At 51.8% G+C, this 15,306-nt stretch overlaps 1 protein-coding gene across 2 annotated transcripts; it reads left to right on the top strand.

The window, feature by feature from the left end:
- Window positions 1–3,337: 3,337 nt before the first annotated feature.
- On the top strand, window positions 3,338–15,012 carry IGSF10 (immunoglobulin superfamily member 10). 2 transcript variants are annotated; one of them, XM_064665639.1, is made up of 7 exons: window positions 3,338–3,489; window positions 3,722–3,968; window positions 4,886–5,015; window positions 5,292–5,682; window positions 6,200–10,183; window positions 10,777–11,677; window positions 12,334–15,012. In XM_064665639.1, the coding sequence occupies exons 2-7, from the start codon at window positions 3,775–3,777 to the stop codon at window positions 14,240–14,242; spliced, it is 7,509 nt and encodes a 2,502-aa protein (XP_064521709.1). In that variant the 5' UTR covers window positions 3,338–3,489; window positions 3,722–3,774; the 3' UTR covers window positions 14,243–15,012. The 2 variants fall into 2 exon arrangements, with proteins under 2 accessions (XP_064521709.1, XP_064521710.1); XM_064665640.1 differs by lacking the exon at window positions 3,338–3,489 and having other exon boundaries at window positions 3,670–3,968.
- The last annotated feature ends 294 nt before the right edge of the window (window positions 15,013–15,306 follow it).

Genomic DNA, 15,306 nt, shown 5'->3' with positions numbered 1-15,306 from the left:
ATCTGGGCTGGATGGAGTTCAAAAGCAGCAGCCAGTGGGGGTCCCTGGCCCTCCCAACCCAGCGTGGACATGAACAGCAGCCCATCCCACCCAGGAAAGATGGATTGCCTCCAGCCCAGCTGAGGTTCCCATCAGTCAGTGGGAGTCCTGGGAGGACAGAAGGAATTCAGAAGGACATTCAGAAGGACAGAGGACATTCAGAAGGAATCTGAAGCACAGAGCTCTGTGGCTGCAGGCACTGCTGGGGACAGGAGGGGACAGGAGGGGACAGGAGGCAGCCATGGCCCAGTCCTCTTCACGTGTATTCCTCTGAGGTACTGCTTGGTTTCCCAGAGTGTGGCATTCACTGCACTGTGCACACAGGCAGGGCTGACCGTCCCCAGATGAGTATTTGCCCAAATTCATTGGCAGCTCCAAATACTGACCATGATTCCAGGGTCGATCACTGCTTTGCTGGGAGCTTGTCCAGCTCATTACAGTGGAAATAAAGTGTCTGACTGTGACCTTGAGCCACAGGAGAGTTGTACCTAAGTGTGTTATTTTGAAAATTCCCAATAAGGCACTTGGAGGGTCATGTCATCCTTTTCAAGGCGTCCAGCAACCCACCGAGGCATTGAAAGAATTTGGCCAGCAAGAAGCTGTGAAGGAAAAGAAAAACATGAAAACATTTTGCAAAGGGCCTTTAAGGAGAACTGGCACAACACAGAGAAGAGAGAGCATGAGGAGGGATAAACTGAGGCAGAGTGGGAATGCTGTGTGGCAGGAACAGAGGCACCTGCAGTGCTGGTCTGGGAAAGAGTTGGATCAGTCTGACAATGGAACAGTGTGATTTGGGAGGGAAAAGGCAATGTCTGCAATGGAAGAACAAACTAAAGAGCAAAAGTCATCCAACAAAACCCAGGAACATTATTCAGGTATCTAATTCAGATTAGCACTGTGTAAAAAACCCTTTTTGCTGACACTGATGCATGAAACACATCAGGGTGGTGTTCTCCAAAGTTGTGTTCTGCTCCATTAATGACATTTCTATTGACTACTCTAAATAAAGGATATTTCCTTCAAGATTCCAACTCTGTGGATCAGCCCCACCACAATTTGCTTGAAGGAAACTGGTAACACACCTGAAGATCCAGAGCCTCCCACAACAGCCCCTGATGGGGACAAACCACATCCAGATTCCCTGTGCTGGGCTCTGCTGCTGCCCCAGGAGTACCAGCATCATTATTAATACCAGAATAATGAACAGGGCTGCCCATTAGAGATGCAGAATCCCTGCCTGAAAAGTGAGGCTATTCCTATTTTCCAAGAAAAAACAAGGAACCGTTCCTCCCATACATCATTTGCTTTCTGTGACTTTACTCCCTGAAGTTCGAGTCATTTTCCACTGATTTGTTCATGCTGAGGAAGGAGAAAAAGAAAACACTCATTAAAAGCAAACAAAGAAACTGCAAATTAAAGCAAGAGCCCCAGTGAGGGCTCTGACAGGCAGGTTAGTGTGTGCTTGGGAAGTCTGGGGGACCTGAGCCGTGGTGTTCCTGAGGGAACAGCCCCGAGCTGTGGGGGATGTTGGAGGATGTGACACATGGACAGTGCTCAGTGCCAGGGCCTGGGGAGCTTTGCCTGGATAAAGGATCTGGATAATGGATCTCGGTACTGAGTTTGAAACCAGTGTCACAGTGACACCCCGATCCAAGGCGGGGCAGAGCCGGGTTGTTCCCTGGTGCTGCCTCAGGTGTTGATGCTCTCCTGCACAGACTCCTACTGACCTGCCCCCTGTGACCTGCACGTGCTTCCAGGAGCTCACAGACCACAGGGATGAGCTGTGGAGCACTGGCTGCCCTCCCTCCTGGCTCAGACAAAGCCAGGTCATACCACAGAGAGGTACGTTAGAAACTTGAAAAATGCCCTGAACTTGTGCCCCAGTTTTGGTATGTACACTCTGCTGTGCAGATCCACTTCACGAGCACTTCCTTCACTCAGCTTTCCTCTTCACAGCACTTCTGAGCTCACACTCAGTCACACTTTCTTGCCAAAGTATAGTTCTACTTAACAAAAAGCTCCCTTCATTCTCTGTTCTTAAAACATTGGCAAGGTCCATCGTACATTTAAAATATTTTTTTAACTTTAATGCAGATTTTCAGGTATGTGTTTTTGTAAAACATTCTCAGAAGAAACTTCAGTCCTGTTTCTACTACAAATTATTGAGGCTGGTACAAATCATTAAAAAATGTCTTTTACCTGATGTTCACATCCACAAAAGCACAGCATTAGAACCTGTCACTCCAGAAGCCTTTCCAGTAGAAAAAAACTTACGAAAGCACTTGATGCTTTGCCTTTCAGACTGTAATTAGGATGGAGAAAATGCACCTAAGGATTGACCTGCCCGCCCTTTCCCCTTTTATCACTCAGGGGAACAAAATTCAGAGTGAGCTCCCTGATCTCAGGGTAGCACCTTAAAATGCCACCTTGGGATTTAGTGCAGGGCTCAGTTGAGGTGATGGTGTTTTTTCTGAGACCCAAAGTGCCAGTTGCACAAGCAGGTCAGTGTTTCTTGGCACAAGCTCCCATGCTGAATCAAAGTGAGAAGATCCATGTTGCACAGAGCCAACTCCTGAGATGACAACAAACATCAGCCAGCGAACACCACAAGTAAAGTTCTAGCTGGCTTACACAGAACATCCCATTCCCGCCAGCTTCCTGAACTCCCACAGCTTGCCTTTGATTTTGGGTTTGTCTGAACAGTTTTAGAACTTTTAGAAGATATATTTGAGGCTTTATCTTATCTTTGAAGGTTTATCTTACCATGACATCTCAAGTCGAACAGATTTGGTTTGCCCTACAATGACACATTTCAGCAGAGCCGTCAGTCGAGGCTGTTACAGGCACCGTTCAGCCGAACAGGAGCTGAGGCACTGACCGACTCGGTCTGCAAGGGGAGAGAGATTGTCCCTCCAAAAGCGAACTGAGGGTGCCATCGGCCGCTTTTTGGAGGGGTCACGCACGAAGTTCCCCCGACGGCAAACGCTCGTTGTCTGCGGGGGCTGGCGGGGCTGCGGGTCGCTGTGGCCGAGGCACCCGAGAGCCCCCGGCGGAGCGGCCGTACCGGGGCGGGGGGAGCGGGTCACGGCGGCGGGGCGGGCTGCGGGGGCCCGGGCGGGCAGGCAGAGCCCCCCGGCAGGAGGAGCGGGTGGCGGGGTGTCCCCTGCCCGCAGCAGCCGCGGTCCAGGCGGGCGCTCCCGGCGCGGGGGGCACGGCCGGTCCCGGCCCCGGGGAAGTGGCGAGGGGTTGGGCGGGGGCTGCGACGGGAGTTAATTCTGCTTGGAACGGTTCCTGGCAGGGAAGGAGCTGACGTGTGGAGACGCCTCCCGGGGATGAGCCGCCGGCGGAGCCGGGAACGCTCCGCACAGGCGGGACGGGGCGCGCAGCTGGGACGCACCGCGGGCACCGGCGGCAGCTCCTGCAAATCCCCGCGGAATTCCAGCTTTCCCTGTGAGCGGCAGCTACCGGCACATGGCGCCGGACGGGGGCACCGTGGGGCAGCTGTCAAATGACAACGCTTTGGGTCGTGACATCGCTGAGGGGAAACCCGAGAGTCTGGGGGGCTGCGTCGTGGGTCGTTTTTTCTTTCAAGTTAAAAATTCCTCTTGTGCTTATGGCGTAAACCCGAGCAGCTCCGCTCGGCTGTCGCTATAAATGCCTTTGTGTTCTGTTCCCCCTGCAGGAACCGCGTGCCCGCCGCTGCTGTTGGGGATGACAGCGTAGGATCCCCTCGGGATGGAGGCCCCGCGCGGGGAACGGGCCCGCTGGCTGGGGACCCTGCTGGCCGCCTGCCTGGCCACCCTGCCCGTCATCAGCGCCTGTCCCCGGCCCTGCGCCTGCCACGGCCCCGCCGAGCTCCACTGCACCTTCCGCTACTTCAGCGCCGTCCCCCCGCGCATCCCCCCGGACGTGCAGCGCATCAACCTGGGGTAGGTGGGACAGCGGGGCTTTTAACGCTCTGACCGGTTAGCTTTCAACACTTTGCGGAGCGATAATTAAGAGTTTCCAGATTTAGAGCTAAAAATTAACCAAAGCAATAAATAAGTCTGTAGAGCTTAATGTTCTGTCTGCAGCACTCAGCAGTGGCTGCAGTCACAGCTAGCAAAGCCTGAGACCACCCACACTAAGGGGAAATTCGGGGGATCTAGCACAGGGGAGGTGAGAACTTCAGAAAGTTTTCAACTTAAATGAATTCCTTTGTATTACCTGAAAAAATTGCATCTGTAATGTGGAACCGAGGAGTCTGAAACAGAGGCAGAGACTGTGCTGTGAGTTGAGAATGTCCCACAACGTTAGTGTCTGTGCTTTCATCTCCTGGGTTCCTGGGAAGTCGCACTTGTCTGGCCATGTCAGCCTCCACGAGGGTTCTGTTCCATGCATGGTTAAAGGAGCAGGGGATGGAACATGCCCAGGCTCATCCAGCCCCTTCCTGCAGTTTCCAGCAAGTGTCCTCTGTCATAAATCAAACAACGAGAACCATCAGCAATATTTGACTGGTCTGGGTATCCCTCTTAATACACAGAATGTCTGAATCATCCAGATGTGTCTGCAGAAAATCTAAAAGGAATTTTTCACGGAGGCAGTAGGGAAGTCAAGACGCTGTCAGACAAACAGATGTGTTTCGTGCTCGCTGTTACTCTCCCCGTCCATGGGAATTCAGGCGTCAGAACGCTGCCCTGGAAAAGTGACCATGGTTTGTGCTAACACGAAGGCATGACTTAGAATTTTGTCTTGGCAAGCAGAAGTGCTGCCTACCTTCAGCCGTTCCCAAAGAGTGGTTCTTTTCTTTTGGGTTGGTTGCTTTTAAAAGGTGTGAAGTGTGGCTGACTAAAGCCATCTGTTACAGCTACAACAGCCTGAGAAAACTGAGCCCTACAGACTTCGCTGGCCTGGAGAAACTGGAGTTACTGATGCTGCACAGCAATGAGATCAGTGTGATCCCTGAGAGGGTGTTCAGTGATTTACGGTCACTACAGGTGAGAACTAAATGAGCCAACGTTAAATTTTGTTACCACTTAAAACAACTTTCAGAGATAGAGGTAAACAGCCCCACAGTAACTGGCTGCAGCATTTCCTTTTCCTGTTTCTTATCCTGTCCATATGAAAGTTGAGGGCCTTCAAGATCCAGTAGCCTAATGGGAAAGATCTTTCCTTCCCAGGTGGGCACTCAGGTACAGTGTAAAGATCAGCAGCATTTGTTAGAGTTCTAAAACATGGTTTAATATTATGCATTTTCTACTTTGCATCAACAGGTCTTAAAAATGAGTTACAACAAGGTCAGGGTGCTTCAGCAGGGTGTGTTTTATGGCCTGAAGAGCTTGGCACGGCTGCATATGGACCACAACCAAATTGAATTTGTAAATCCCAATGTTTTCTATGGACTCACTTCCCTGAGGCTGGTCCACCTGGATGGAAATTTACTTCAGCAGTTGCATCCAGACACTTTTGTCACCTTCCACTATAGCCAAATATTCAAAATATCCTTCCTGAAGCACATCTCTTTGTCTGACAATATGCTGACTTCACTTCCACAAGAAATGTTTTCCTACATGTCCGAGCTTGAGAGCATTTACCTGCATGGAAACCCCTGGTCCTGTGATTGCAGCCTGCAGGGGTTCACAGAGTGGGCACAGGAGAGACCAGGTGAGCTCAAGGCCTTGTTTATGCTCCTTAATCCTGCTGTAGCCTCTTTTTCTTGCTGATACAAGTATTTGTCTTTTATTAATTTATTTATGCTACCAGAAAAGACTGGAAGACAGGATTTTTGTAGGTGTGTGTAATCAGAATAAAGCGATAAATACCACTCAGCTTCCCAGATTAAATGTATCTAGTGGCCTTAACAAATTCCCAAGTGCAGCTTTCCTTAATGGAATGCTTTCCTTGGACAGTCCAAAGATTCTGTGCATGAGGAGAATCCACAGGGAATAATGAAGCTAACTTTTATGGAAGTGGCAAGAACAAGTGCCACTTTGCACTTAATTCTTCAAAAAGGAGATAAGGAATTCAAGGGACTCGAGGACTATCTCTGCTGCTGCCATTCATATGTTACTTTAAGATTTGCTTTTATTTTATTCAAAAGAACCTCTTGTTAGTACCCATATGTAATTTTTAATACTAAAACTTGTAGCACAGAAGCTGACTCCACTTTTCTTCTCTTCAGATGTTATAAAGTGTAGAAAAGACAGAAGTTCTGGTGCCCAGCAATGCCCAGTCTGTGCTAGTCCCAGAAATCATAATGGGAAGAGCTTAATGGATCTTCCTTCTGCATCTGTCACCTGCAATAAGCCAGTCATACACGACTCCCTGAAATCCAGAAACCTCACAGTGCCAGACGATGGGGATTTCGGTTCCGTGTCTCCCAAGGACTTCATAGCTCCGATAGGATCCGTGGTTTTGAACATGACTGACCAAGCAGGAAATCGAGGCAACATGGTCTGCAATGTCCAGAAACCTAAAGAAATGTCTCCCATCTCATTTGACCAAGACGGCAGCAGCACAGTGCTCCAAACCTCGTTCTCGGCATTCCTGGTGTGTGGCATCGATCACGGACACATCCAGCAGCTGTGGAGCATCCTGGCTCTGTACAGCAATTCTCCCTTGAAATTGGAGCGGACTGTCCGGGCAACTGATGTGCCTTTTATTAGTTACAAATATAAACAGGTCTACACTGAAAAAGATGAACTTTTCACCAATATTGAGGCTGACCTGAGAGCTGAGCCAGCCTGGCTGATGCAGAGCGTGGTGGCACTGCAGCTGGACAGGACAGCGACCACGCTCAGCACGCTGCACATCCACTTCTCCACCCGTGCCCGGGTCAGTGTGCCCAGTGCTGACAGCAGCCAGGGCAGCAACAACTGGGCCATCATCTACAGGGACAACAGCACCCAAAGAGAGCACACTGTGCTCGTCGGGGGGACCGTGGAACTGGGGTGCCAGGCAGCTGGGGAGCCAGCTCCTGCCGTGGAGTGGATACTGGCCGATGGGAGCAGAGTGCGAGCTCCTCACATCAGCGAGGACGGGAGAATCATCGTCCTCAGGGCCGGAGCACTGACCTTGCGCACGGCTGATGTGTTTGACACGGGGCTCTACCACTGCATCGGCTCCAACAGCAACGATGCCGATGCTCTGACGTTCAGAGTCACGGTGGTGGATCCTCACGTGGAACACGACAGCGTAAACGGAGCCCAGCTGTTGGCAGCTGTGGGCAGCACACTGCACCTGCCCTGCACGGCCACGGCTGCTCCCGACGCTGCCATCACCTGGGTGCTGCCTGAGCTCACAGTTCTTCGTCACTCTGTAGGAAACAAACATATTTTTGGCAATGGCACCTTGAGAGTACAAGGGGTGACAGAGCGAGATGGAGGGTACTTCCGATGCATTGCAGCCAACCAGTACGGTGTCGACCTTCTGGTTTTCCAAGTGCTAGTGAAACGGGATGAAACCACTCCAAAGAAAAGGCTTGGAGCTGTGGGAGAGTGGGAAGAGGGTGACGGCTCTGGCAATGCACTGCTGGGCTCTGCTGCAGCACAGACACATCCCACAGCCACTCCAACCACCCTGACAGCTCATCCAAAATCTGCTGCATCACCATCCGGCAGCCGGGGCACACAGAGCACACCTCAAAGGAACAGCCACGGGAAAATGCCTCACAGGCCCTACAGGGACAGAACAGGCAGGCTCAGGCGGCTCAGGGGGCACAGGAGACAGTTTGTTTCCTCAGGCAGGAGAGTCGATCCACAGCGCTGGGCAGCCTTGTGGGAGAAAACTAAGAGAAACTCAACACTGACAGACAAACGAGGAGAAGTTGCAACAGAACCACCCATTCAAGTCCAAAGGTTCTCAGAGGTACCTGGGGATGAGGAGGAGACCTCTGGTGATCTCGGATCTCCAGAAGAAGAATTCATGATGCCAGTAACAGAGAGAGCCCCAGTACCTGCTCTGGGGAGACCAATGGAACGTGTGATCACTGCAGGGCCCGGGGGCACTGTGAGTCACACTCCTGCCAGGAAAACCTCCCTCCTGGTCACAGAGGCAGTAACTCCTCTACCCTCTCCTCTTCCACAGTCTGTGTCACCTGGCAGCAGAAGGCCACAAACATATCCAAAACCTACAGACTCATGGGAAAGATCTGATTTGAGTCAAATATCAGCAAATGGTGTGAAACAATCAACCGTATCAAGTGGAGCAAGTGGAACATCCACAGTCTTCCCTGCTGGGCAAAGGCTGGTGTATTCTGGGCAGGGTAATAACCAGCATCTAAAATCTGCACCCACGACACCCACGACAGAAGCTACAGACACCAGTAAGGCTGTAGCTCCCCAAAACACAATTGACAAGATACATGTTTTTACTGAGTCTATTGAAAAGGTTTCCACCAAAACAGATCACCAGGTCCCTGTGGTGACAGTCAGTGCACCAAGCCCTGAGCTTGGTCCCGTTTATTCTCATGCTGCTCAGAAAGGAGGAACCCCTAGGCCAGCAGTGGCCTCAACTATCACTACTCATCAGCCAGCTTGGGTTATCCAGGACGTTCCAACTCACACACCCCAGCTCCAGCAGCAGTATGGAAGACGAAGGAAAATTTCTGGTCGGAGACAGATTGTGAGACCAGGACGTATCCCAAGTATGAAAGAGCACCGATACAATTTTGGGAGGGCAGGGTCTGCCAGAGGAAATACAGCTGTGGCTGCAGGTGTTCAACTGAATATGAAATATGTATCAAATGTACCAACCTTAAATAATTTAAGCAGCTCCATCAACTCATTTAGCCCAGAAGCCCCCCTGTCCTCCCCCTCCACCATGAATTTGCCATTGGAGCAAATGGGTACCCCTCAAAACACATTGTTCCTCAAGGAAAACGAACATAGTGCAAGGCAAAAAGCTGCTACCACAGTCATGTCTGTCACTACAAAGGGCACTGCTACTACTTGCAACCCTACCAAACTGTTGGGTTTGAAGCCAACAGTCACATCTGTTATTACTCCTCGATCTGACACTAGAGTCACCAAAAGTAAAATATTAAGAGTGGGAGGAAGGAGAGGTCAGAGGAGGAAGAAGCCCCCTAAAACATCTGCCCTGCAGCGTGTGGCTGCAGCCCACAGCACTGCAGCCACCCCCCCCGGGAGCACAGCCACCCCCGTGGTGACAGCAGGTACATCACCAGCTGTGTCTCCAAGTCTTACACCTGCAAAACCTCTCCCTGGGAGCGTCAGCGCCGTCGCTGTAACCAAAACACCAGCACTGTGGATCTCTGACACCCCAGAGCCACCTCAGCACGTACCCACAGCAGCCACACAGACCCTGGTGACCCTGGTCACACAGAGGAACTCCCGGCTGGCCACGTCACTGCCCACCAGTCCGACTGCTCACAGCCCCACCATGGCACTCCAAACCACACCAGTCACAACAAGGAACACCCAGCTGGCCACAGCACCACCCCTCAGTCCTGCCCACACCTCCACCACAGCTCTCCAAACCCCACCATGGCTGGATGAGCCTCCTGGTGCTGCAAGTGCCCAACCTGCTGCAGTCAGTGCCACATCAGGGGCAGCACCTGCTCAGCACATCAGAGCCACTGCCATGGCAGGAGGAGAATTCCACCTGAAAATGGGGGAGACAGTTAGCCAGGAAAACCAGGCAGCACAGCCCACATTCCCAGCAAGAACTGTGTCAAGTGCTCCTGCTGCACTCACAGACATCATCATTCCCAGCACTCAGCATCCCACCCCTCTGCCAGCCCCCATGGCAGCTGTGCCACTTGCACCTACTGTGAGAGCCCACCTGCCTCCATGGGAGCATGTCCAGTTCTGGCCCAAGCCACGCACCAAAGGCACAGAGAGGGGCAGCACGCTGACTGTCGGGACACTGACCACACCAAAGTCATCACACACAGCAGCTCTGTGGGGAAGGGACAAGGACAGCTCTGCCAGAGGCTGGTCTGAATGGAGACAAGATCAAGAAACCACCACCACCCCCCCCAGTCCCATCGTCTTGGGCTCTGCAAGCACAAACCATTTTGCAAAGCCCAGAATAGTTGGAGGGAAATTGGCTGCTTTCACTGTGCTGGCAAATTCGGACGCTTTTATTCCTTGTGAAGCTACTGGGAACCCCCGGCCAGCAATACACTGGACCAAGATATCTTCAGGTGAGCTCGATAAACCTCTGTAGAATTTACATTCCACTAGAGTCCTAAAATTTGACAGCTGTTCTGTGTGCCAAACTCAAACACTGATTCATTTTAAAGCACTATAGAATACCAGTGAACAGTGAACTTGGAAACAGTGACAAAGACAGAGATCCAACACTTGCTGGAGTGTCTGAGTGCTGATTCTGGAATAGCTCTCTAGGGAAAGGATAAAAAAATAATCTGTATTTAACTAGAATTCTGTGCTTATTGTGGTAAGATTTCAATATTTGTTGTGTGTTACCTGCTATTCCAGAACAGTGAGACAAATGAAAAGAAAAATCTGTGGTAACAAACCCTCAAATCCAGTTACAGCTGTGCCGGGTTTGGATCCCAAAGCCCCATCTCTTTTATCCAAACTTTGTCTCTGCTGGGGACTCAGCTTTGTCACTCCATATGCAAAATACTCTGATTTTCTCTGTCTTATCACTATTGTCTTGGTTACTGGGGCAGTGCAGACCAGGGCAGGGAACAGGTATTCATGGACTGAATTAAACTAGAAGATTAAACTAGAGAAAGGTTCTGACACGTCACCACTGTCCCCTTTTCTGCAGGGCCCGGCGCTCCGGGGCGCGGCGGTGCCGGCAGGTGGGTGGTGTTTGCCAACGGGACGCTGTCCATCCCCCAGGTGGGCCTGGGGGACCGTGGGCAGTACCTGTGCACCGCGGCCAACGCGCTGGGCACGGCGCGGCTCCTGCTCACCCTGTCGGTGGTGGCCTACCCGCCCCGCATCGCCGGCACCCGCCACCGGCTCCTCACCGCGCACGCCGGCAACACCGTGACAGTGGCGTGCAAGGCCGAGGGCAGGCCCCCTCCCACCATCTCCTGGGTGCTGGCAAATAACACCCACCTCTCCAGCTCCTCCGCAGGACATGACAAAGCTCACGTGGAAGCAGACGGCACTTTGGTCATCCGGGAAGTCACCGTGTACGACAGGGGCCTCTACACCTGCCAGGCCAAAAACCCCGCGGGCACCGACACGCTGGCTCTGAGGCTGCAGGTCGTTGTGGCCCCTCCCACCATTCTGGAGGAGAAGAGACAAAGCATGGAAGGAAAGATGGGGGAAAGCCTGAAATTCCCTTGCACAGTGCAAGGGAACCCTCAGCCCACTGTCCACTGGGTCCTCCCTGATGGCACAGCAGTGAAGCCTCTGCAGTTGGTACACACGAGGCTGTTCCTGTTCTCCAATGGCACCCTCCATCTCGGCAGCATCGGCCCTTCCGACGGCGGGAACTACGAGTGCATAGCCACGAGCTCCAGCGGCTCGGACAGGAGGGTGGTCAGCCTCGTGGTGGAGCACAGGGACACGCTTCCGAAGATAGCCATCACCTCTCAAGAACTGACTCACCTGAATTATGGAGATAAGTTGCTTCTGAACTGCACAGCAACCGGGGAGCCCAAGCCCAGGATCATGTGGAGGTTGCCCTCCAAGGCTGTGGTGGACCAGTGGCACAGGTAAGAGTCTTTTTTTTTTTCTCCACCTCTTTGGAACTTCAAATACTGTCTCCTCTGGTGGTCATGTAAGAGTGTATTGCAGCACTAAAGCACTGTGAACTAAATTAATTTTTAAACATCCAGCAGCAGTGAAAATATCTGTGCTAATGGCTTGTTGTTATATGTCTAGTAACAGATCATATCAATCGCCATAAGTGGGTGACGTCTCCCCAAATCAAATATAAGTCATATTTGAATTAAGGGAACTGCTGTTATCATGCCCTGGCTGACTGTTGCCAGTTTAGAGGACAAGTTTTATGTACCAGATTTGCAAAGTAGGGCTCAGGAGGAAGAGGCTTCTGTAGCCTCTGATAAGTCTACCTTTGGGGGTCTCCCCCCACCCCCTCCCACAGTAACATTTCACCTTTGCTTTGGGAGACAGTCCCAGCTCAGGGTGCTCCCAGCTGAGTTAACATGCACAAATCCATGTAACACCAGAAGTGACAATGACATCACGTTAGGACCCAGTGGGCAGGCAGGTGGTGTGGGCACAGTGCCTTTGGAGAGAACCTCTGTGTCCTATCGTGCTGTTGACACCTTCAATCCCTTCCAGTGCTCAGTATTCACCCCCAGCACTTGGTTCCATAATTCTTTTCCTCTCTCTCCCCCCACAACAGAATGGGAAGTCGGATCCATGTCTACCCCAACGGATCCCTGGCTATTGAGGCAGTCACTGAAAAGGATGCAGGTGATTATCTGTGTGTCGCAAGAAACAGACTTGGGGATGATCTGATCCTGATGAAAGTCAGCATCACAATGAAACCTGCCAAGATTGACCACAAGCAGCACTTCAAGAAACTGGTGCCATATGGCAAGGATTTCAGAGTGGACTGCAAGGCCTCAGGGTCGCCCGCACCAGAAATATCTTGGGGTCTGCCAGATGGAACGTTGGTCAACAATGCAATGCTGGCTGATGACAGCGGGCACAGGTCCCGCAGGTACGTCCTCTTTGACAATGGGACTCTGTACCTCAACAAAGCTGGGGTGACAGAAGGAGGAGATTACACCTGCTATGCCCAAAACACTCTGGGGAGGGATGAGATGAAGATCCGTGTCACGGTCATCGTGGCAGCCCCTCAGATAAAGCACAATTACAAGACATATGTTACAGTGTCAGCTGGACACACGGCACTGCTGGACTGTGAAGCTGCTGGAGATCCCAGGCCACAGATATTCTGGTTGCTGCCTTCCAGTGAGATGATCTCCTCGTCCACAGGCAGACACTCCCTGCACACCAACGGCTCTCTCTCCATCAGCCACGTCAAACTGCTGGATGCTGGGGAGTACATGTGTGTGGCTCGGAACCCTGGTGGGGATGACACCAAACTGTATAAGCTGGATGTGGCTGGTAAACCCCCCATCATAAACGGCTTATACAGGAACAAAACAATCATGAAGGTAACAGCAGTGAGGCACTCAAAGAAACACATTGACTGCCGGGCAGAGGGGACACCTGCCCCTCAGATTATGTGGGTCATGCCTGATAACATTTTCCTAACAGCCCCGTATTATGGGAGCAGGATCGTGGTGCACAAAAATGGGACACTTGAGATTCGGAATATCAGGCCTTCGGACACGGGGGATTTTATCTGTGTGGCACGGAACGACGCGGGAGAGAGTGTGCTGGTGGTGCAGCTGGAGGTCACAGAAATGCTACGGCGACCAGTGTTCAAAAACCCATTCAACGAAAAAATAATAGCAAAACCTGGGAAAACTATCACACTGAACTGTTCTGTGGATGGAAACCCTCCCCCAGACATAAGCTGGATGCTGCCCAATGGCACATGGTTTTCCAGCAGCATCAGCACGCCCCAGTTTCTCACAGGAAGCAATGGGACCCTGACCATCTACAGTCCCAGGAGAGACCAAGCCGGGCGGTACCGCTGTGCTGCCCGGAACCAGGTTGGCTATATTGAAAAGCTGATCGTCCTGGAGGTTGCCCAGAAGCCCAGTATCCTCACCCACCCCGTGGGGCTGGTGAAGGGCGTCAGCGGGGAGCCGCTGTCCCTTCACTGCCTGGCCGAGGGGAGCCCCAGGCCCAGCACCACGTGGACGCTGCCGGGGGGCCGCGTGCTGGACCGGCCGCAGGTCAGCGGGAGGTTCCTGCTGCTGGAGAACGGCACCCTGGTCATCCGGGCGCCCGCCGCCCACGACGGGGGCACTTACGTGTGCAGGGCCCGCAACGACGCCGGCGACTCCTCCGTGAGCGTGGCCGTGGCCGTGGCCGCCCAGGCCCCGCGCATCACGGGCAGGCCCCCGCCCGCCCTGCACACCGCGCCGGGGGCGGCCCTGCAGCTCCACTGCACCGCCCTGGGCGTACCCAAACCCGACATCACCTGGGAGTTACCTGACCGCTCCACGCTCTCCACAGCTCACCAGGGCCGAGGGGCTGGGGGTGAGCTGCTGCACCCCACGGGGACTCTGTTCCTCCAGAACCCCCGACCCTCCAATTCCGGCATGTACAAGTGCACGGCCAGGAACCCCCTTGGCAGTGACTTCGCAGTAACATACGTCCACGTCATCTGAAGTCGGACGTGCAGCAGGAATGATGGTGAACACGGGCTGCAGCTGGACTGAGGTCATCCTTGGAATGAGTTTAATCAAAGGCATCCAGAGGCACTGAGTGCCTGGAAAACATTTACAATGTTCAGTCTGCAGTGACTGGGCAAAAGGAGAGAGGAAGGGGAAAATTAGCTCTAGCATTGTTAGCTAGCATTGCTTCTCTCCATGTTCAAGGGATTTAAATTAAAGCAAACTCTGCCAGCAAACATAGACCATCAAACACAATTTACTTTCTGGAAATGTACACAGAGAGCTCCTGTATGGACAGACTTTTTCAGTACTGCCCACCTGGTATGATTGTCATAAACACAGATCATAGAGAGCAAGAACATCTGGGAACTAAAGAGCAGGTTTATTGGGATGCAGATTACCTTCTTAATGTGTTTTAATATTTAGTATATTTTTTAAATAAATATTTCATGGTGAAACAAGTAGTGAAGTATTTTTAACAGGATAGCTCTGCTTGCCACAGTCTTTTCTGCAGAGCTGTGGTATGACACAGGCCAGCTTTGCACTCAGTTTGGAACAAGAGAGGGAGCTCTGCTCAGCACTGCTAAGCCATTGCACACAGACTAGGTGTAGAACCACTGCAGCTTGGCATCATTTTCTTATTGCCACAAAAGCATTTTTTTAAAGTTTCTCACTAGAAAAAAATTGCTTGAATTTGTGACTCAATTTAGAATTGTGATTCCTCAGTTCAGCAGCCACATAGGCCTAAAAAGGAACTTCTGTACCTGATGGGAAAATCCCTTTGTGATGGTAGGAAATGGTTACCTGCCCATTTCACACTGACCAATCACAGAGTGGACTGCTCAAATCAATTTTTAAAATATTTAAGCCTGTAACTAAGGTTCAGAGTTTCTTATTTTCTTCCTAAGAAATACATTAATGCAGGACAGAGGGCTCAAAATACACACACAAATTCCCCTCTTAAATTTGGGAATCTATGTGTGGTCAGGGCACAAAGGGTTCAGTGAATCCATCCCTGACATCAGCCACACACAGTCAGTATTCCCTTGTTCCCTCCT

Source organism: Pseudopipra pipra, chromosome 10 (genome assembly GCF_036250125.1).
Source record: "Pseudopipra pipra isolate bDixPip1 chromosome 10, bDixPip1.hap1, whole genome shotgun sequence".
NCBI classification, from domain to species: domain Eukaryota; kingdom Metazoa; phylum Chordata; class Aves; order Passeriformes; family Pipridae; genus Pseudopipra; species Pseudopipra pipra.
This window is presented reverse-complemented; position numbering and strand designations above follow the sequence as displayed.